Source organism: Apostichopus japonicus, chromosome 4 (assembly GCF_037975245.1).
Source record: "Apostichopus japonicus isolate 1M-3 chromosome 4, ASM3797524v1, whole genome shotgun sequence".
NCBI classification, from domain to species: Eukaryota; Metazoa; Echinodermata; class Holothuroidea; order Aspidochirotida; family Stichopodidae; genus Apostichopus; species Apostichopus japonicus.
Window position 1 is genome coordinate 18416110 of NC_092564.1, and position 24278 is coordinate 18440387.

At 36.7% G+C, this 24278-nt stretch overlaps 1 protein-coding gene across 3 annotated transcripts; it reads right to left on the reverse strand.

Moving 5' to 3' along the window:
• Positions 1–253: 253 nt before the first annotated feature.
• Positions 254–24007, reverse strand: LOC139966694 (DC-STAMP domain-containing protein 2-like). Of its 3 annotated transcripts, none has more exons than XM_071969975.1 (15): positions 23778–24007; positions 22327–22536; positions 21269–21545; positions 20374–20544; positions 18946–19047; positions 17354–17593; positions 16340–16402; positions 15258–15471; positions 13233–13390; positions 8114–8278; positions 6438–6605; positions 5377–5614; positions 4702–4829; positions 3751–3853; positions 254–3094 (listed from the first exon to the last, which is right to left on the reverse strand). In XM_071969975.1, the coding sequence occupies exons 2-15, from the start codon at positions 22507–22509 to the stop codon at positions 2968–2970; spliced, it is 2337 nt and encodes a 778-aa protein (XP_071826076.1). In that variant the 5' UTR covers positions 22510–22536; positions 23778–24007; the 3' UTR covers positions 254–2967. The 3 variants fall into 3 exon arrangements, with proteins under 3 accessions (XP_071826076.1, XP_071826077.1, XP_071826078.1); XM_071969976.1 differs by having other exon boundaries at positions 17402–17593; positions 23778–24006; XM_071969977.1 differs by lacking the exon at positions 16340–16402 and having other exon boundaries at positions 17402–17593; positions 23778–24006.
• Positions 24008–24278: the final 271 nt, after the last annotated feature.

The window sequence follows — 24278 nt, forward strand, 5'->3', positions numbered from 1 at the left end:
AAAGTATGGATGCTTTAAAGAAACATAATAGTATTTTCTGTTAAGAAAATTGTTGAGTTTTAAAGTAGCGCCATCGTTTATCTGGTATTGTTTACTCTCTGTTTGCTTATAAGTCTAGTGATCAAAAACTAGGTCTCTGAAAAAAAGGTTAAGCCCCTAAAAGCATTGCCGTGCAATGTTATTTCATCAACAACAAAAAAGAATTACGACAGGTTACATTAGAAATGTTTTCAAATGAAAAATAGAAGGCACGTAAGTTTTTATGTACTGTATTAAACGGTTAATGACTTACGATTAAGGTTTGTCAGGTTATTGTAATTGGATAAATCTCATTTTTCTAGTCATTTGCCAGTGTTATATCGCTTAGTAAAACTGATGCACACTTACAGCGTAACAAATGTGCAGATTTAAAACCATCATCATAATAAACTTTGATAAAAATTACCTCCAAGAGTGACAATTCTTAATCTATACAGTATTTTAAGACGCTTTATAAAGCACAGCGGTATAGCGCCCCATCTAAAACAGACAAATACATACCTTCGTCTGCCCCCCCCAAAAAATTCCATTGCCTGCAAAATATAGTTTGCATGTGTATGTGTTGAATATATAACTTTCATAAGTTGTAGTACAATAACAGTATATAGTTATACCATTAATCGCAGCTGCCATTGGTCAACAGCTGCACCCGATACTCATAGCTAGTACAGTAACTACTGTTCATGTTCCACAACCGTGCATTAGTAACTACTGCGCTGTGTTCGCAAAACGGTAACATGTGTTACATTTGGCACAGTAATTACTGGAAAGCTACGAGTCCGACAGTTGAAAATTTGCAGTTTTTTAAAAAATAACAATAATTTTTTTAATTTTTTCAAGTTTTTAAATCTTTTAAAATTTAAAATTTTAAAAATTTAATTTTAATTTTTTAAATTTGCAGTACCAAAAACTTGCAGTAATAACTGTGCCAGCTGTAACACATTGTTACCGTGTTACGAACACAGCGCAGTAGTTACTGATGCACAGTTGTGGAACATTAACAGTAGTTACTGTACTAGCTATTGGCTAACAATTGTCCTCTTGTTTTAATCGGCTAGATCTCATGTGTCCAGTCATGTACGCGCCAGTATGACAGGGCTTGGTAGACGTGATGCAAATTTACAGCGCAAACACCTTAAAAGGAGGTTGGTGTGTTTGGCAAGTAAGAAACCCTCTTGGATGCTATGATTACACAAAGGGGGTTAATGAGCAGCTAATCAATAATTCCATTATGTTGTCAACATATCTTAGCCCAGACACCTTTTCGTTTAGTATCATTAGTAATACAACACAAAGTGTGATTGGTTCCATGCACTAATACGTCATTATTTTTTAATTAACGGTGATTAATCAGGTGTTACACTTTGAAACATGTATGCAAAATTAATTGAAATGGCTGCTTTAAAATCAGTTAACGTTTATCATAACTATTGAACTCATTATAAAATGCAAATGAAGTTTTTTTAAGTGATAATGTAATAATCGAGCATGGGTTCAGCAACAGTGATCATTTGAGATATATCTGAATGAAACAACTCAAGGGGAAAAGGGAAAAAATATAAAACTCGCGGAATCTTCAATGCTCGAACACATAATTTTGTACAGAAGTTGACCAACCGTCCATAACTCGAAGGGAACATTAGATCCGCGAACCTTTACACAACTATGTTATAATGTGGTATTTTGGTTTCAGTATACACTATACTCCTTTTTCAAACTCATTACACAGTTAAACTGGGAGAACTTATCCTTGCGGTATTGTGATTGTACATATACAGAGTGACCAATAATTCCACGTACTGACCGGTTATGGGAGTTGTTAGGATTATTATCAGAGGGCGAAGGTAACGGTAAACTGTTATCTTTAGAAACATGCTTACCAACATTTCAACACGCGCTTGAGATATGTTTAAAGTTTATTGGCTGAAGTATATAAGCAAACCTCCAAAACGTAAATGATGTTAAAATGGAAACAGCATTGCATGATGGACTGACTGTTCATTCATTGAACATATAGAATCTTTGAATATTTGCTTTTAACCTTTCACTTATTGATATTCAGGCTATAATGCTTGTTGATTCGAATAAGCCAAAAAGAAAACTGACATACAATATTAAGTATACTACTTACACCTGGTCATAAATGTTACACATGTTAAAAAATTATAACAAATATCAGTTTTAACTGCTTAACGGGTACTCACCTTTTCGACGTTTAATTGATACAGCCATGAGCACCGAGTGCATATGCACAAGTACAATATACTTGTGAAAGGGAGTGTACTATGAAACATTCAGGATTAACAAAGTAGAACATAACCATAAAGGATAGGAATCAAAGAAACAGCATCAACATCAACATCAACAAAACGGAGTATGGCAGTATTATCAACAACTACCATACGTCATCATTACAGAATATTGAAACTACTTTGGATTACCAATATAAATGTTTCACTTTCAAACTGAATATGTAAACAGCAAATACCAGTGTTAACAAAGAGTTTCAATCACCAGTTATACATATATAGTAACTGGTACTATGTCAATACCCATTGAACGTTATGTCAGCCCCGTACACATGCCATCATAACATTTAACCAGGGACCGTGTTACATGGTTTGTTTATAGTACTTAACATGTTTAAACTAAGGTAACTCGTAAACATAAATAAACAGTCCTTATATTGGACAATTTTTTTTTGGGGGGGGGGAGTGGTTGGGGTGCAGACATGAGACGCGGACGGGGGTGGGACGGACGACAGGAAACGGGGGACTGGGCCGGTATAGTCTTCACCCCTCTCAGTCGGGCTAGAACCTATCTGCATTTTCGATGGAGTAAAATAAATGGTTCAAATAATTCCTAATTGCAGAATGGAAAGGATTGTTGTTGTAATAAATTACTGTACTATCCACAATATACGGAGATTCACGTATCTTCTACTTCATCAATAATATACTTTGAATCTGTTTTAGCTCCTTCTGTTTCTTCCGGAATTTTTCGCGATTGGCTTTTCTGATCCTCAATTGCGTCTAATTCATCTTCGCTAGAATCCCTGGTGAGAAATAAAATAAGATCACTTAGAACACCAACAAGAAAAACCAAAAGAAAAGCTGTAAAGTTTCTACTTCGTATTGTGGAGTTTTATGTAGCTTTCTTGCGTGTCGTAAAACATGTTTTTTTGGCAAAATTAAAATGGCCTAAATTGTTGAAATTTCTAAAAAAAAATATGAAATCTATTAACATTATGTGCTATATGGAATCTAATTCGTTGGGGTCACTTGGAAAACAATACTTGACCTTGTTGTATTTACTATTTTCGATTGATTGATTAATTGATTCAGGGAGTTGTTACAGGCTAACAACTGCGTGATCGATTGTACAATTCCGAGTCCCTTGTTGGAACAACATCGTTCACCAGGAATATCGAATAAGGTGCCTGGGGTGCACTTGAGCAAATTTGCATAATATTGTCTCGTCCATCTGACGGGGCCCTAAAAGGATCAAACGACCAGTAAACATTTCAATGATTCCACGTATGTTGATTCAACTATACGCGTCAGTTACAATACGTATATGGACTTCAATGTATGTTATCTCCATAGTCGCATGTAGGAATTGACCGCGAGTCTCATCATTTTATCATTCAAGTTCTTAAATTATGAATTAAATGAAAAGTGTTATTTTTTATCTTCTTCTTCTTCTGTTTACCTTTCAAATTCTATTCCAAGGTCACTGAGTTCATATTCTACAGGATTCATACAGAAGGAACATATCCCGTTTATGTCCATTACACACTGCAGGCAAAAGATTCCTGAAGAAGAGAAAAGATTGATAAATACCTAATGATGGGCAATATTGCATCAAACATGTATGGGAATGGTTCTAGAAGCAGCCCATGCAGCATAGTTAAAGTGAGAGAGAGAGCAAAATCATACATGAGTTTAAATTTGACAGCTTCCTTACATAGGTATCTGAGTAATGCACCCTATACTTTGTGTGTTACATGAAGTGACGATATATTGTACAAAGTCACTCAGGAATGAACCAGGAAAGACGAAAAAGAAAGGTGACGTCACCATTGTCAAATTGACATCATTGCTCTCAGTCAAAATCGATCCAATTAGAAACGTTACATACTCAGACTGGAAAAACCATCAGTATTTTGCCTAGAAATGATTACCGTTGCTATACCACCAGTCCTCCCTCATTCTCACTAATGTTAAGAAAACCGGGCCAAGGTATTAGTCCATAATCTACCAGTCAGAAATTGAAGATGAAAACTATTTATTTCCACTTCACCATAACATAAACAAAGTGAACATATAACATATATTGAATATACAATACAAATACATTCCATAGGAATTAAAAAATTGATATATACAATGATGTGAAGTGGGGGAGACCTGGCAGAGCTTATCAAGGCCAGGCCACCTACAAGCAAAGCTCTTTATATTTACTTATTGAAGCGCCAAGGTACCTACCTGTTCCTTTCCTCTCCCCCCCCCCCCCCCTTGCCCCTCACCCCTAACTCTGCTTGTTTTAATGCTCTGTTGAAATTAAAATAATATAGGAAAGTCAATGATAAGCATATGGCACAATATTTCCCATCAAAGATATATTAGCCTAGCTGTTAAATCATTTTATTTCATATCTGACCTTTACAGCCTCTGTTGTCGCAATATCTAAAATTTTCACGGTCATCTGGCTGCCCTGGTTGGCCACAGGATACACAAAATGACATTTTGTAACCAAATTGTTTTAAGATAGTTCGACAGATCTTTGACCTACCCAAAAGCAAAAGAAAGAACAGACAGGTAATTACATAGCTCATAATTCCAAATAATTCAGCTATGAAGATTTATAGCTTAAAGCAAGAAAAGCTCTGAGTTCCTTTTAACTTTAATGGCAAACCCACATGATTATCAAGTAAAATAAGATCATGCATGCGACCTGGGAAATGAAATAATACAATTGAAATCGTAAATGTCCATGTCAGACTCACATTAAACTCTTTTATACGGTGGAGAACTTAAAAGGGATAAGAAAAGATGAAACTATAGATAAACGATTACTGTTGTGACGTCACTCTAAACGAGCCATCCCTCCTTGTCGTTCTCGGCCAAGACTACAACAGGAGGATCGGATATAAATACTCCACGCTTCATTCTTAGTGTTAGTATCATGGTTTTGATGTCCACAAAACAATTTTTCCTACAGGGACGAAGAGAACTGTTACTATACATGCTATTCCAATAGAGATACGTCCTGTAAATTGTGTTGGAAAGTGAATCACTTTTAATAACTTTATTATTAAAAAAAGGGACAACTAACTTTGCCGCCAATCTACTTTTAAAGCTGACAACTTCCGCGTTATCGTTAGAGGGAATCTGCTTCAACCGTTTCCATAGAAACTCCGTGAAGGTTCCCCTTTTACGAAGTATGTTGTTATACAACCACACGGCTCGCTCCTGTTCTCGATGAGGGTAGTAATAAGCTGCGACTATCCTACGGATCCGTAAACCGTATGCTTCGGTTACGATGAACAACAGACATAGGCAGAATATAATCACTGTAGAGAAGGGAATAAGAACACTTTAACGATATTAATATCTCATCATCAAATTCCACTGGTCTTTCTCTCCCCGCCTTTTTTGTTGTTGTCAAATGCAGAAAACTAATGTATTCAAAGATGATGATTTTTAATCATTTCCATAGACCTGAATTTCAAGCTTGCCAAAATTGCTGTAACGTTTTCCTTTTCAATAGGTAATGGCGCTCCTTCGGTTAGTAATTATCGGAATGTTGAAAACGTTAACATGTATAAGAGACCATTTTGGGGTTCTTGTCTAGCATATTTCGGGACACTATACTAACCCTTCGCATGTTCTGCTTGTTACCTATCGGGGTGGTGTTGTTATTATTTTTTGCCATCAAATGTCAAGGATCCATGGCAATCTAATTATTTGTAAATGTGTACGCATGCATGCATGCCACTTGTATCTGTGTATTATAATGAAAATCCCACTAATTAACGAAATTGTTTGGCCTTTAAGCCAGCTACACGCGATGGGTGGTGTAGTCCAGTTTCCATTAAATAACCAGCGTCGAGAGCTGGTCGGGGCACAGTTATGTCACCAGGTGTCTTCTTTACTATCTTAATATTTCCTTATTAAGTGTTTTATAAATATGACAACACACTGTTCTTTCTCTCAACAGTTTCCGGGGCCTCGGGAACCCCTTCCCCCTCCCCCCCCCCCGCCATGAACTATATCACCTCTCGTTATGTCGGTTTTATACCTACCCCGTAATTTACTTAACAACAATCTAGTTGCAATCAGAATGTAGCATAAATTATAGAATGGTGAAAATGTGGATGGAATTAACAACATTACCAATCCTCCTAATGGTAAAATAATCGGGCGCCGCTGGTTGGGGTAGACATGTGGTTGTATCAATTGTTAATTTGTATCTCTCTGACGGATCCATTGTGTGTACCAGTACACGGTAAACGTTAGCCAGAAACCCTTCCCCGTCAACAAGAAGATGGATTGTACCAGTAGCTGTGTATAGTCAAAATGGACAAAATAACATTAATAACTCGAAAAACTATAATCAAATGGACAGTATGGTATACTCCCTTGGCTTGAGGAGGGAATGAACAGTTTAATCTGAATAATTAACTTTCATGAAGATCGATTAGATACAGTGACCTAACCTTATACGTATACAAGAGGGGAAGCTGTGATCAAACTATACTTCATATACTGTTAAAAGCCTGTGCATAAAATGAAGAGGTCTCCACGATTCTATCCTAGCAGGTTATTCTTCCGAAGCAAACTGAAATATTTCCTCTGTGTTTATTTAATAAGTAGCTCCTGCTTGGATCGAAATGTAACGCCCTCTAAATTTAATGCAGTGACCAATTTTATCCGATTTAATGAGAAGCAAAGACAACCATGATTATTACAAAGATCATATAAAAAGACTTGGGCAAGTCTAAAAGTGATATCAGAAAGCCACTTTGTTAACTTCGAAATCTCAGTATTTTTCGTCATATTATTACTGTTTATATTCTTCCAAGATAGAATTGATGGGTGTTAGAGCTTAAATACACGCTTAAAAGAAGTAGCTTATTTAACATAACTGATATTTATAGTGTTTTCATGAGCAATGTGACTTTTGCAATGAAAATATGAAAAAGTAGAGATTTTACATTGTAGTGTTCCTGTGATATCACGCATTCAGCCATCTGAAAATACGTTTCAACCACGACCCCCCCATCTACCCCGACCCCCCCCCCCCCTCCCCATATGGCAAAAGACGTATAGGACTAGTAGACGGTGAGTAGTATCATTCTCTATCATTTATAATTTGGAATGCTTCTCCTTAACAAGTCAAAAGTAAGAACGTATTTTACTCGTGAAGTTTTGTTTTTCTTCTGAACCTGCAAGGAAATATCATATAACCATAAATCCATCTATATCCATACAGACCTTGACCTCTAATATTGTCGAAACTGACAAACGTTATTCCAAGATTTGAAACAGCTACATAAAAAAATCAGTGACCTCCGGATAACTAGTTAATCCCTGTGCTTTGCTAACTGAACTATTCACAGTGATTTCTTTCTTCTCCTTCTTTTTCTTCTTTTTTTTTATTTATTATTTTGCCCTTTCAAACTATTTTGTCATTTCTCATTCAAGTTTTGGATTTACAAATATTCTAAGGACAGTTGAGATTAAATGAAACTCTGATCGATAGAGAAAACGTCATAACGTAATAACCTACCAGTCTATAATGTGGACATTTTGTTCTACCAAGGTATAGTTAGGTTTTTGGATTCTCTTTAGCCCCAATTCAATGCCATCAATGTTTATCACTTGCCCTCAATGGAAATTGTATTAAGAATCCCTGTTGTATACACCAGCGTTTCACGATGAATATAAATGTAGATAAGCATATCAACATTCACCTCGGGTGGTACAACGGTAGCAACTTTCGCCTTTGCAAGAGCGAGGTACATCTACTTCAAAAGATTTACTTAAAAACTGAAACATGTTTTTTTTACCTGACTCCAAAACTCGAAGTTCGGCGTGTTTGTTAACCAGTGATAGGAATGAAAACGCGCAATAGTCCGCTAGAATGACTAGGGCAGCGTAGCCGGTGTTTGTACCCCATGATGTCAACCCTAAAGTCAGTTTTCTCTTCTCTTTCGGAGCCAGAAATATTGAGTCTGTAAGGAAGAAGTCAAGATTGGCAAAATTAAATTTGTAAAGAAAAAAAAACAGGTTTTAAATTTACCTGAGATAAACTTATAGCCATGTATGATTAAAGTATCAGAGTGGTTCAAATCGACACAAATCATCTTATAACCTTGTTTCTATCCTCGGCAATCTATGTAGGCCTACCTTTGTCTATACTTGAAATATCAAAATCACAAGAACTTAATCACCCAACATTTTATGCTGCGTAACGGTCCCCCCCCCCTTTCTCTATAGGTGTTTATCTTTAACATAAACCCCAACCCCCTCCCCAACAATTAATGTATGTGCCACCAAAGTCCGTGTCTTGCATACAACGCAGTCGGTATATGCATATAAGGCTAGTAGGCTATAGTATAGGCTTCAAGTGGATTTGTCCAGGCGACCCACGTGGGCTCTGGTTGACTAACCATGTGGGCCCACGTAGCTGTTCTGTATCGTCTGTAGTTTTCGATAAATATTCAATTTGATCAAGTTCTATAAATAGATTCATACATCATAGGCCTACAACAAATTGACTTGCTATAGAGTCGTTTGGCTTAAAACAAATATTACCACGTCATTGGCGTTTGACAGTATAACGTCATACAGATATCTGTGACGTCACCGATTGCTATTAGGTCAATTTTTATTCCCCCTAGGAAGGCATAGTTTGTTTGTTGTGAAGCTTGGCTTGTTTTGTGTTTGCTTTTCCTCTCAAAAGCGAAATTAACTTCTCGTCAGAACATTTGAATGCGAGGTAAAGCTCCTCTACAAAAATGTCCCGAAAAATACCTAAGTTGTTGGGAAATAGTACCACTTTTATATTTTAACCATGAAAACTTCTTTTGGAACCTGAAACGTATGATTGTCTATACTGAACTTCTAATGAAAGACTTAGAATATCGCAAAGAAACTTTCTCTAGGCTGTTCAATAAACTTGCTCTCAATTTGATATTTTTTATGCAGGTCAAGCGAAGGTGGGAGTGACCATTGGCGATTGTTAAATTGTTTTATATTTATCCTTAAGCTATAAGTTTTTCCCAATTTCCGAAACCATAATTAGGAATACTGATACAGCTTCTTGACTATACCGTCCCGTTTTACGAATAACCGTTAAGAAAATTGGACTTAGGTCTTTGTTTTCAAATCCGAAAAAAAAGAAACATTCATCTTTATTTTTAAATTTTGTTCTTTTACCTCATGATGTCTTTTCGTATTGGGGTAAAGACTTTATCCAATAAAACGTGTTAATTTATTGGTACTTCCGTCCATATAAACATTCATTCAAAAAGGTATAGTCAATTCGAGGCTCCTCGGGTAAGATTCATTTATGTATGATGATTGATTGCACAAACTTAAAAGAAACGTTTCACTGAATCTCACTCGTGTTGTTCACTAGAGGGAACATTCATTTTCTTTTACTATTCAAATAAAACAAACCAAAACCTTTCAAAAAAATTCAATGGTCTCTTTTAACGCATGATTTCAATTTAGTACCATATTTAATGTAAAGACTCTGTCAAATAGAACTAATTTAAATTATAAAGGGTACTCTGTGCGTAGCTGACAAAAATACTTCAACAAACAAGAAAACTCAAATTACAGGCTAATCAGGGAAAGTGGTAATTTATATATATGATAAGGAAACGTAGGAGTTTATTCAATTCAATACAGTTCCTTTATTGCAGTATAAAGTATAAATACCTTGTAGGCCTAAATTACATATTTGTTTCAATAAACGTAAGTAATATAATTTCTAGAGAAAAACACATAAAACAGTAAAAGGTTCATGCAGGAGGGAACTGTCCATCTGTATATTAATAATGTGGCAGTTAGGTCAAATGAACGGCCTACTTCTCTCATAACATTGAAAGAAATCCAGCTTGTTTCTTTTCTTTTGTTTCTTTCATCATATCATCCTTTCGTTTCTTTTTGTTTGTTTATTTGTTGTTGTTGTTTTTTGGGGGAGGGGTTGTTTCTTTGGAGCAGCTCTTTGCATTTAGTCGTCATTTTTTGTACAAACTTTTTTTACCAAAACCTGACTATTTTAGGCCTCCCCAAAACAAGATTTCAACTTTATCAAAGTAACGGCATCTTCATGCAAGTTCCTTTAATAATTGTTGCAGCGTGAAATATTTACAAGGATAAAGAAAACTGAAAGTGAAACCTATTCCAAGCATCCAGGTGAAAGTTACATGCAATTCCTATATGTATCGTGGTCCAGATAATAACATTTGAAGAAGTTGACATTTTTTTTTGTACCAAACGTGAACTTATAGCAAACAGGTCAGATGTCATGGGATACACACTGACACTTTGTTTCTTATGTTTTGCTTTAATATGAATAGCCAATTTTCTTCTTCAAAATAAGGACATGTTTATATTTGAATACACTATATAGACATAATTATAGTATTGATATCTTCACATCCGCTAAATCCAATTTGGAATTTTCGGGAAAATCTTGACCCCCCAAAAAACCCAATATTTTTTATCTGTTCATTATTGGTAATGAAACTTTCCTATTGATGCAAAAGAACTGGATTTAGAACAGACTTTTGAGTTGATTTTGATCAATATTATTTATGGTGAAATATCAAACAATAATATAGTTTATTACTGAAGTTTCTGATTCGCAAAAAATCGAACATTTTTTACAGTTTTCTACGTTGCTGTTTCTATGTGATTAAAATTATGACACGGAAAAAATATCTGAGAGGCGAAATGTTGAAACTGGAATCAAATTCAGTTATCTCTTGCTCATTAACAGATATTTATAATATAAATTCATTATGAAAACAAACTTGTGGCATTGCCTAACTATATAGCCTATATCTTTACTTGAGTTACACGGGACTCCTTTTTACCAAGCCTATATATATATATATATATACAGCACAGATAAACTTGCAATTCAGGCATTACCTACAGCTAACATTATTACTATTTAAGTGGGAGGCTTATCTTTATGAAATCATCTAATATGTCAATGTGTTAATTTGCAATATTTGTGTCTGATGCGTATCAAATCTATGAAATCAGTCCGCCGAGGATTACGGTAGGGCAGGCGCGGCGGAACGGGAAATTATTGGGGGGGCTAAAGTGTGGAGACTATCTAAGCGGAGCGCCACCATCGGTTGGCGCGGAGCGTACAAGAAAATTTTGGGTTTTCAAACACCCAGATGGCCGGAAACGGCACTTCCCGAGTGTTTTATGCTGCGAATACCTAGCCCTAAAATATGGGTCTCAAGCCTGCAAATTCTCAGATTGCACGTAAAAATCTGTAAAAACATTGTAATTTGTATATTCGATGGTGTTTTAAGAGAGTAGCTATTACTCGTAGTGTACTCGCAAAGACGTTTTTGAGTGTAGTAAATTACTACTTGCAATTAAATGCAATAATTAAATAAATGTCATAAGAAAAAACAGAAAGCATTTCTTAATGTCAACAAATGGGTAATACTAATTCCAAAACCATGTGCAGTTGCCAACAAATTTCTATGAACCAAGCACTGTCACGAATGCATGTACCCTTTACAGTACAGGTGAAATGCTAATATTGTGTTTTTGTTCGTTTGATAATTGATTAAAATAAAATGGGCAGATGCACGTTTCGGAGCCTTGGTAAATATTGGGGGGGCTTATCATGCATTTGCCCCCTCAACTTTTTCATTGGGGGGGCTGAGCCCCCCCCCAAGCCCCCCGGTTCCGCCGCCACTGCGGTAGGGGTCTCGTATAAACATATTAGCACCTGTAAAATTAAAGAATTTTCAGGGATAGCCATCAACTTAATTATGGAAACAAGTAACGGTAAAGGCTTATTGGCTAGTCTGAATTGCATGATAGGCTCCACGGTTTTCTGATATTTACATGTATTATGCAGTGAACACAATATATGTAGATCTATCCCACATGTGTCAATGAACCGAAGTTACCTAGATTTACCGAAGCGAGAAGAAATAGACAGTTTTCATCGGAATGTCGTTTAATATCACTTTAGCTTCGTGACCGCATCATAATTTAAAGTTGATTGACATTAAAAAATTACAAGATTACGAAAAAAATATATATAACCGAATAATTTTGATAAACAACATCACACATTCATTCCTCCCTTCGTTGCTGGAACATGAAAATATCTTTAACGATAGAAACTAAATAATTAATTCATGAAATACATCAGAATCTGCCATATGAGTAATCGACATGCTTTTACAATTCCATATGATTGAATCCATAATGCCATGTAATGATTCTGTGTCGTAGAGTAAACTGGAGAGCCCATGGTAGTCGCATGGTTATTGCGGAGGCCATAAATACGCACGAATTCCACATTTCTTACTTTTTGTTTTGTTGTTTTGGACGAAATGAATAACTTTGTAAGCTTTGTAGAGAACAGTAACATATATATATTAACAAATGGCAATTGTAAACAAACGTTGGAGCCTCGTGCTTCATAGACCAGTGGCATGCATGGAATGATATCTTATACCGTCCCGTTTGAGAAAAACAAATTATGTCAACTATTTCAAATAATGTTAGACTGAATCCTGAAACTATAAACTGTCGTGTTATGAAACGTCAAACCTGTTAGCCGCTTCTCTTTCCATAACTAGAACCGTGCAGTCCAATTTTAGACATTTTCAAGAACCTCCCTCCGGCAATGGGCCGCTGTGTTGTATCAGCGTTTACCTCGTCTTGGAATTACCTAAGCAATGTACGCTACAAACTACATGACGCTATTACCGTTATACCAATGCTTTTATATTGGCTGTTTCCGCTTGTACGCTCTTACTGTCAACTAGCTTCAAACATGTACCAGGATCATGCTAGCAGACTAAAGAAGAAATCAAGGGCAATCGTAGCATTGAAGCTAGTTGTCACGTAGGTCCATAAAATAAAAGACAAACAGTTTCATGAATTTGAGAAAAAGCTGGTCCTTACTTGGTGTTTTATACTTCTGTAGTTCTTTTCCTTTCAAAGGTAGAATCGTCGGTTTATCCATCTTCTTTCGGCGGTCGTCGAGATCTTCAATTTCCTGCGTAATACACCAGTTATCGAAGCTGTCCTTCACTAAATAACTGTTTCGATATTTGAGAGCTCTGAAAAGTGAAAAAGAGAATATAATAATTAATAAAAAAAATAAGCAACTTGGTTATGGAAATGTAGGATACATGGTTATTTCGGGTCCCATAGTTTCTGTTTTCTTTAATGATTAAGTTAGTATGTGTGTTTCCTTTGGGGGGGGGGGGTGTAAACTATTCTCATACACATTTTGACTTACAGCAATAATCATTTTAAATCTGTATCTGAAAAGGATCGTTAACCGGGTCACATATTTTGCCCGAGGTAAACAGTTGTTAAGAACAACATTTTCAGTGTCACAACGCGAAAATATCTGGTTTGCTTTAATGAAGTTTTAACTTCGTTTTACAATGCAATATCAGACACAGACATGACCACACATCGACTTTTTTTTCCAATCCGTTTAATCCGTGATTTATTAGTGAGGCCAAATGTGGTAAAAAAAAGTACCACTTGAATTCTTTAATAAATCTGCATTCGGAAGTACGATAGTAAAATGCATTTCCATTGTTCTTAAGAATCACATCGATTCGTCTTACTTATTCGAGAAAAGCAACGAAAAACATCACGTTTATGTATTTTACACTTCAACTCACACCCGTACATGAAAGCCTTCCAAAAATAGTAGACTATTTGATGTAGCGATGTTTTTGAGCGTCTTTTCTTTACACAAACACTTACAAAATCACTCAGTTTGGAACGAAAAAGGAAATCACGTCAAAGTTTTGGCATTGAAAGTATTCCACGTTTACGCATTTCTTTTTTTCTTGACAACATTTATTTTTGCATGAAAAAGTATAAGTTATACCGATCCTAAGAAAAGCGTATTGGATTGGATGCTTTGACAAGCGGGTATATGCGTCAAACTCGTCGGCAGTATATAGACATACCCATGCATGAATTGGAATCAGAAATTCAATCGAGTAGAAAAAAATCGCTTTTGTGTTCTGTTGATTAACTGCTGTAGTTATTGCCTGATCAAATCTTTCAAAGATTGCACACTGAATCAGATATTTGTTCCCGCCCTTAACCTCAAGTTAGCAACCTCCTTAGCAACCCTCAATCCACCCCCCCCCCTGTCACCTTACAACACACTGACCAAATCCTGGTACACCCTCATTTTGAAGGCTGCCCATTTACAGTATACCTTCATTAACAATAACTAGCAATGACCAGTACCCATAACCAATGGTGTCGAGAGCCAGATGGGGCTCGGGGAGACATGTCAACAGGCCCCCTTCCCCACCCCCTTAATTCTTGAAGAATTATTTTTCCTTAAGTATATATATTGCAAATGAGAATAGAGATTTATTGACCCCATGTTGACCCGGGCCCCTGTGCTGTAGCCTCCCATTCTATGTGCCCCTCTCGTCAGGCCTGTCCATGGCTAATCAGCCATTCGGTATATTGGTTTATGAATTGTGGGAACAGACTCTGTCTACAACATTAATCGATGCAATAGTATATAGGCTACGTTGGATTTGACATTCGAAAGCGAGTGACAGCCTTTTAGTATGGGTACAACGGCATGAGTATACGAGTACAAGAAGAGAATTACCCTTGGTGTACGCGTACGAGTACGTGGCTCTAAGCACGAATACAAGTATGAAACGCTGCCCTCTATGGTTCCTATACCATACCACTATTCAAAAATGCCCCGAGCGGAAGTACAAGTACACTAAGTCGAATACGTGTATCTTTATATGCTTTAATGCGAGTAGGAGCAAGAACTCCCACTACAAGTCTGGCGAATGGGTAAAGACAAAAAAAATAATTCTATATAATACGAATGCCAAAATATTTTCTTTACAGATTAGATAATGATTCAAAAGGTGAAACAAAGCACAGAACTGAGGAGAAAAAAAGTCAACAATGAACTCTCACTTGACAAATATTAAAATGGCGGAGAAAGACATAATGAATCCCATACAACCGAGTACATCTCTGAATATTTGAGTTCTTTGGTGGACCTCTTTGACGATGGCAGTTGTTATGTTACTTAACGTCTTGGAGAAATCGACATCGAGATTAAAGCGGTGTTCGAATGCTATGTCAACACTTAGTTCATCTTCAATGTTATCCACAGCAATCGCGAAACCTGTGGAATGGGTTAAGGCGATATGTCATGATTAAGGTTTAGGTGTAATAGGAGTGATACATGAAGGGCAAAAAGAGAATGAAATCTGGAACCAACGTCACCGAGATTGCAAAGAGTCACGAAAATGTTCTGGAAGTCAAACAGCTTTGCTTTACCTTCAGAAATCTCGGCGACCCTCCAGGGGCGAAAGCTATGGTATCGGGGCGGGGAAGAGGTATGTAGGGAGGAGGTGTTCCTTTCCCTTTGATAGTTTTAGAAATCTTTAGTAGTACTATATGGTGCTTAATTACAAAAAGGGTGATATATGCAGGGAATTTCTGTGCAAGAATTTTCCCGTGAAATTCGACACTTTCTGTGACGTTGTCTTTTGGGGACTATACAAAATTCGTGACGAGCGTACATAGGGTCGTGACCCCTTTTCGAATACCAGAGAACCAGTATTTTCAGTAATTTCAGTATTTTCACGGTGAAGATGTAACTATACAACATAAGTTGCATGTAAGAGCAACGTGAACAATATTTGTAAGTACTGATCTCGGGAGATGGGAGGCCTACTTTTTTAGCAAACATTCATTAAATTAAACAATGAAATTGCTGGTATGTGTAAATATGTGTAAATATATATATATATATATATATATATATATATATATATATATATATATATTAAACATAATGATGTTGTTCAAGAAAGGCAGCTATAATCTATTTTATTGAAATTTAGTCATCAAAAGTTATTCTCTCATCGAATGAGCCATAAAGATAAAAAAAAATCATAATTGACATTCATTTGTATATTACAAAAAAACTAGAAAGCGCAAAAGAAGAATTTCAATATTTAGATTGTTCCATTTTTTGTTCAACTTACTATTTGCTACTCCATTCGCAATGAAATTAACGGCGGCGTGGAATGCGCAACCAATTTTAATGCCTGGAAAGAAATTATATTATTAAGAATATTTTATTAAGCTTCTTCAAACAGAAAAAAGACGCTGAATATAGTTCTTTTTCAGATTAAGGACAAAAATATGATATTGTTTTTTTTTTGTTTTTTTTTGTTTTTTTATTATTTTTGCTTTAGGTTTCACTCATTGATATGATTGCAGAATAAATTTGAACTTAAATTAATCTAACTAAATTCAACGCATCTTAAAGAGATGGAGCATTGTATAACTTGAGAAAACAGGCATAACACATTTTCACACGCACAGTTAAACAACAATGTAAACATAGACACATCGTATAGCATGTAAAAAATATTGTAAACTAACAATCAACTCTGGAACACGATTAGCATCTCAAGATTTGCTTCTAATGAACTAGGCGTAGATTAATGGAGTACGCGTGAAGCGCCCCTCCCCCCCCAACACCCTTCCCCGCCCTCATTCTATCTCTTTCTCTCTTAATTTAAACGCCTAATAAAAACATTAGAATAAAAAATATAAAACATTAGCAGCAGCTATCTTGACAAACTTGATATAGCTTTAAATTATAGGCCTAATTTATACCCTACATTATTAACCAGAAAGAACAATTTCACGTGTAAATTTCTATTTTCTTTCTCTTGGGAGGATCCCCAAGCCCTCCTATACATAGATGTCGGCTTCAACAATCCCAGGGTCACACCCCTTCAATTATATAGGCTTAAATATTGCATTCCGCCCCCCCCCCCGAAACAATCAAGGTGGGAGGATTTTAATCATCCACTCCCCTGCTGACTGATTGCTGACGTGACCCCACCCCCCACCCCCCGTCCCTCCCGTAATTTTTTTTGGAAGGTCGCCGGAGGAGTGGTTTCTTCCCCGATTGAAAACAAAAAAAACATCTCCCTACAGAACGTTCTCCCTCGACTGACGATGAAAGTAAGTGGGGACACGCCTACCCTCAGCCTCCATGTTTGAGTACGCCACTACAGTTACTTTGTACATACTGCCAAGGACGACACATACACCGCCCACGGTATCGAGAATGCCGCACAGCCTTGGCCTGCCATGATTCGTCATGCAGGTTGCCGATAATTCAGTAAACTTGTTTCTGCACAATAGCTCTGGTTGACCAAGAGTTTCCTGACAAGCGTTTAACGCATCTTCCAGCCAATCAAAGAACTTACTGATCTCTTCAACTAAGTTAAAATTAGACAAAAGAAGAAGAAAAAATAATATTTAATACATATGCCTCTTTGTTAAGAAAATGTATGTTTTTTTTTTAAATTAAAAAAGTGTCATTTGGTTATATACATATATATATATATATATATATATATATATATATATATATATATATATATATATATATATATATAATGAAAAACTACAGTATGAAAGGTAACTAGGGCAGGATTGAATAACTTAGCATGCATAGACTCCGGGATGTGTGACCTGATTGATTCACTTTGGCTTCGGCTTCGAGTACAACGTGTCTGTATGCTGTCGTGTCGGACGAATCTAACCGTAATAGTAGTTATCGACTTATCGACCCGCGTTGTAGTCATTGCCGACTTTGCAATCCGCAGTCCACCTCACAAGTTTGCAAGGCCGGTAAGAGTGGCTCCATAGCTTCCCCTGAAGCGTCTCGGTTGATGAAATATGATAGGAGAAGCTGTTACTAAAAACGAAACTTATATAGGTGACTTTTGCGGTTTTGCCCTCTCAAACCAAAGACACATGCCCCACTGCCCCTCGAGATTGTGCCACCCCCCCCCCCCAACCCCACCCCGCCTCCTTGAGATTGAACCCTCTTCTGCCGCCCCTGTCATTTCTGCTTATCCTAAAGAATAATCAATTGTCTGTGGAATTGAAGAAAACTTTTCACTCTAGAAACATGTCCACGGTAGCCAATAGGCCCCCAACATTGTAAACTGACACATGTTCATCAATATTCATGAATAAACAGGGTTGTCTGTAAAATAACCTTTCCATTTGACATGAGTACAGTTCGTGACACCTAAGTGTGTCAATTGGTGGGGCTATCGATTCATGCAATAATTGGATCACTAGCACTTTTTCAACACATAATTTAAATATTCTCTGTAAACAGATATACGGTTGAGCACCACTATAGAGGGTTACAAGATCGAATACTAAAATATCTCATTAACCATCCTTCTGTATAATAGTTATTTAACATTCCAAGGCATTAAACATTAACCCTGCACTTGCTAGGTTAAATCAAACAGGTTTTGCGAATGTGGGAAATTTAAGGAACGAAGCAAGTAGGTGTTACGACTAACAAGTAGCACATGAGTTAGTTCGTGAAAATCTTAGTTTTGGAGTATAGATCGATTAATTGATTGATTGCATGATTCATCTTGATTTGATTGCTTTCAGCAGTAAAGACCTTGTTTGGGACACAGGAAGACAAACATTTTACAATTAATTAATGTTTAATATAGATTTTGTATGTTCATTTGCTTAAAATTGTATTGAATGGCTGAAATCCATATAAATGTTATAAGCATCTGTATGGTATACTCACCTAAGTTATTGATCGATCTCCCAAACTCTCGAATAGCCTCCAGTAAAACATTTAAATGACCACGAATTTCACTCGTCATTTCCCTTAAATCATTAGCGATGGCTGTTAAATGAATACATGAGAGTGAATTTTATTGTTGTTTTCTTTCATATAAGTCATTAGCGACAGCTTTCATAAGTAAATTTATGAGGGGGGAAAAATGGATTTTTTGTTTGTTTTATGTTGTTTTTGTTCAGAATGCATATATATATCATATTACCCTCTTATTCAAACATGTCAAACACCGATGTGTTTTTTTTCTTTCATTCAAATGCTTCCTTCATTTTGTGAGACTAACTAACCTAGATAAGATACTGCACGCAATACAGAAAGGACATAAAGTATGGTAAGAAGGAAGGAAACATCTCTAGGTATACTCTGTAATTGGTCAGTAATATTTGAGACAGCAAGATTTGGCAATACGCCAATTTTCAAGCAAATACCTGTTGGTGAACTCGCTTACCATATGCAAAGAAGTTTCTATTATACAGACTAAAGCGGGAACAGCCCAGCCACTAGGGAGGATTTTTCTTCTTTTTCTTTAGGCTTAAGGTCTCATTCCGAGAGGGTGGGGTTATCAAATCTGGAGCAGCCTCCCAGTATATAAGCACTTAGGTTTCCCACGTAGTTTGTAAAGCTTCCATTCTGTGTCGGCTTGTCTGCTTACCCTTACCAATGTATTAATATTAAAAAGTATCTTTTTTTCTTCTTCTTTTTTTATTATTTTGCTAACCTACAAGAGCCGTGCTTCGCACGGCTCCATCAGGCTTGTCCCCCACTGACCATCTGACTATAAAAGGAAGATCTTTTGACTTATTGAAAACAAAATGCGGTTAATTGAGAGAACGGATGAGGCTCCACGAACATCGCAAAACAAAGCAATTAAAAAGAAAATTTGCTACCATTCGCGAGAACAACAAAACTGGAAACATTTTAGCCACAGCACGTATGTATAGTCCACTCTTTGATAGAAACAAACGTGTTAAATTAAGAGAAAATGATAGACCTCGCGGCAAATATTCGATATCTTGGCCTATATATATTATTTTTCATGTTTCCATTATATCTGTTTTGTTATATCCAGGGACATCAAACCTGATAACACCCGAAGAAGGTCACGAGAGAAAATTGGTTAGAAATATTATTTTTCATCTTTCACTTATATTCGACTAATAAAAATACTTCAAAGTATTTGTTTCAATATATATTTTTTTTTTAAGTATTCGGTACACAATTTGTGTACTTATGCATATTACTATGTCTGATTACGTTAATGTATTCAATTTGGCATTAATTTTCGTGCATTAATTTTTGCATTAACTTTGCATTAATTAATTGAATATATTGGTTTCAAACTTCTTTCTTCAAAGTAATTTGAGATATACATACATGTTAAAGGAGCCGTCATAAGTTCGAAGATGGTATGTGATTGATTCAGCGCCAGAGCACTACCACAGGCAATACTGTTACCTGCTACATCCATGTTATGACTGAGGTTCATCATGGGTCCCGATAATACCAATATGAAGCCATACATCATTAGCATAGTCCGACCTTTTCCTGCATTGTAATGAAAAGAAAGAAAGAGAGAATGAAGAAGGAACTTACAAACTAATGTAGCGATAATCCAATTACAGAATGTTAAATCCCGAAGGGCATACGAATGATCAATATAAAACTAAATGCTAAAATGAAATACTTTATGGATATAACTACCTGTATATCTACTTTAAACATGGTGATGAAGGACATCATGGCGTATTCTCCCTCTACACCGACCACCCCCCCCCCCGACCCCTCCCACTTCCACACACACACACAACACTTCCTCTTCACCTGTACCATTTACGTCACCACTGAAAAATAGGGAAATGAAAAGCCGATGATATGATCGAACTACTGAACATTCCTTTAATTATGGCCACCAAACACTCACTCTGATTCACTGTCCGAAAAAAAGAGAACAAAATTTGGACCAAAGAAATTTGTAGTTGTTTTGGGGGTTTTGGTTTACTCTCGGCTGTTTATTACTTAGTTTACTTAAAGAACTCTCGATAGGAGGCCCGCGGGCCGGATTTTAATCTCATACGAATCCGGTATGCTGCCCTCAAATGTTTAGGCTTAAACACCCTTCTGGTTCTCTAACTCTTCATCTCTCTGGCTCATATGTTCCAATCAATATTTCTCTCAGGCCCTTGCAGAAAATTAATTCAGAATCCCTGTTATATGATATGATTAGAATTCTAGCTTCCCAATTGAGTATAATCACCGAACTGACGTATACCTGCGAAAAATGAGGGCAGTATAAGCAAAGCAATACATCGCATATCTCTGGAGAAAGCTAATCCAAAACTGGCGAAGGCACCGAGAACTCCGCAGACGATAATCCCTGTCGACGATTGAAAGGCCATGATGGAGACAAGAAGAAGGTAGAGGACGTACATCAGGAGACAACCACAAGTGAAACCTAAAATATGCTTTAAATATTTCTTCCTTTCGTCCACTTTTTGTTCTCCGTCTTTCTTCATACTTTGCATAAGATACAACTCTTCATCAGCTGCCTAGAAGTGAGAAGGAAAAAGAAGAAGAAGATGAATCTACACTATTGAACAGATGGTAGTGGTCATAAATATATACGCCATCAACAAATCACAATAAATAAATAAATTACAATAAATAAATGAATGGATGGATGGATGGATGGATGGATGGATGGATGGATGGATGGATGGATGGATGGATGGATGGATGGATGGATGGATGGATGGATGGATGGATGGATGGATGGATGGATGGATGGAGGAATGAATGAATAAATCAATCAATCAATAAATGAATCGATGAATGAATAAATAAACTACGTGACATCGTCACGATCACGTAGTTACATTCTCGATGTAAGGAAACTGGGATTAATGTATGTATGGATCACATTGTTTAGTTTTCGTCACCAGGCTATTTTAAATTATTTTTTGTTCTTTCTTTTTAAATTTGCCTCGAAAAACTTGAGCATGTTACAGTATCATATCGATAACACAATCAAGAATTAATTCGTTTCTGATACGAAGTTTTTAACAATTGTTCCATTCTAATATATTTATGATGTTGAGTGAAAATGTTGTTAATATGTTTGTAAACCACGCTTGTGTTTTCCTCCCCTCCCTCCCCTTCTCCTCCCCTCCTCCTCCCCCTCCCTCCCCACTCCCCACCGTACCCGGTCCCCTCGAAAAAAAAGTTTGCGTTCATGCAACATAATGTTAACACTTTTAATACATTATAAGACATTAACAGACATTGCCATTCGAGTATTATTGTTATAATATGATATATGTAATGTCGTACTTCGGCCTCTAGTTTTATGCGTTGCACCGTGTCCATCACCTTCTCCATGATCTTTTCTTGTATTTTCTCTTGAATTTTTTCTTTGATTTTTTGTTTGATCTTTTGTTGTATCTTCTTCTGTATTTGCTTCTTGACTTGTTTCTTCATCTGGCGCTTCGCCATCTGTTTCGCCGCGACGTGCATGTTGATGAGCTGTTTATGATGGTTCTTCTAAAATACATGTAGCAACAATAAAATAACAAAAAAAGGTGATGTTTTTCAAGGAATTTTCATTTAATGACCATCAAACAGAGACAAGTTGCACGTAAGGTACATTGTAAAATATTTACTCAGATTCAGAGTTCGTTTTGTAACTATTAAAAAAGACATCTTTTGTAATACATTTTGATATCTTTCTGGTCAACTTTAACACTGTATATTATATAGTATAAGTATCAAGGGCGTAGGAACCGGGGGGCTGGGGGGCGCCAGCCCCCCAGTGAAAAATGTGGAGGGGCGGAAGTATCATTCCGCCCCCCCCCCCCGCTTCGCAAGTCAGAAAACCCCTTTTTCATTTCCAAATAAGAAAAAAAAATCTCATTTGGAGCACCAAATTGCATCTAAGGCCAGGTGAAAATACAAAATTAAGTTTACAAAATGGAGTGGGTGTTGAAGTGTGCTATATTGCACCAAATTGCATCTGCGGCCACCTGGAAATGCAAAAAATTCCAAAGGGGAGGGGGACACCCCCTCCCCTTAGACCCCTCCCCAGGCCGGCCATCAGTCTTCAGCCCCCCCCCCACTCAAAAGTACCTTCCTACGCCACTGATAAGTATTAATATCATACTGACGTTATTGCTATGTTTGATTAACAACATGTAGTCTACAACAAGATATGTAGTCACTCTAATTATTTTGGTCAAATTCTGATCGGATTTTATGCATTTCCACATATCATCATCAACAATATCAACGTAGATGTAAAAGGAATGTTTCATTCCTAACTGACGGTGAACCAATATTCATATAGATTGTGAAGAAATATAGGTTAGAGGCGGCCTGACGTTTCGATCCTGTTTATCTGTGTGTTCCTGTAGGTTGTTGTTGTTGTTGCTGCTAACGGTTAGCCTCTGAATTATTGCTAGTATCGTAACGTCAGTCCTTCTAACGTTTACATATTCACCTAATCAGGCTTTTTGCAGTAGATACGCAGTTTGCTAACAGTTTCTTCTCACATTGTAAATAAATTACAACATTTTGTCTTTCTTTTCACAAAGCTAATACAACACGAATTGGATCAAATCAAGTCTTAACATGCTTTCTGGTTTGCTTACTCGCATGTAATGATAACAACACATGTTTTTCTTTAGAAAACTAACAAGTTACGTTTAGTCTATTAGGCTGTAACGACAAATTAATAAGGCTAGGCCTAGGATTAGATAGCAACTTGAGCCTCAACTAAAGATACCTACCTGACAGCAATAAAAATACACCAACAATTTGAAGTGGTACGGACCTCAGTAGATGCAGGTTAAGAGTCTGTGTGTCAAAAAAAATATTATCTGTATGCGTTCCAGTTTGCTGTTTTCCACGCAGTTTTCACGTAGGTTTTAGTACATATAGACGTAAATCCCTCATGTTTCTAGCTTTGAGGTTGTCATTAAAGTGCTGCGCGCGTTCTGCCACTTTACGGGTTGCTTTTTGAATCAAAGATATGTACAACGCCGAAGACCGACTTATATACTTTTCTTACATGTAAAAAGGTGAACGCAGTACATGCGCGCCCACATGCATACGCAGTTATTCTTAATATAACGAAGACAAGCTTGCGCGTGTACTCTGGCGTATTCGGTTCAATTCACTGGTCTTCGGAATTAATCGTTTTGTCGTGTTTGTAAGCTGATGACCGAAACTATTTTTCTTCCGCAAGGTACAGATAAGGAATAATTACAGTCCAAAAACATTCTATAAAA

Bases quoted from the DNA above. Each gene is read 5' to 3' on its own strand.
- LOC139966694 (XM_071969975.1), bottom strand. From the start codon at position 22,509: ATGCACGTCGCGGCGAAACAGATGGCGAAGCGCCAGATGAAGAAACAA. The intron at 5,615-6,437 runs GTAATGTTGTTA...CCTTCTCTACAG, and splicing joins TTTTACCATTAGGAGGATTG to TGATTATATTCTGCCTATGT. The intron at 3,854-4,701 runs GTCAGATATGAA...TCTCTTCTTCAG, and splicing joins CGACAACAGAGGCTGTAAAG to GAATCTTTTGCCTGCAGTGT.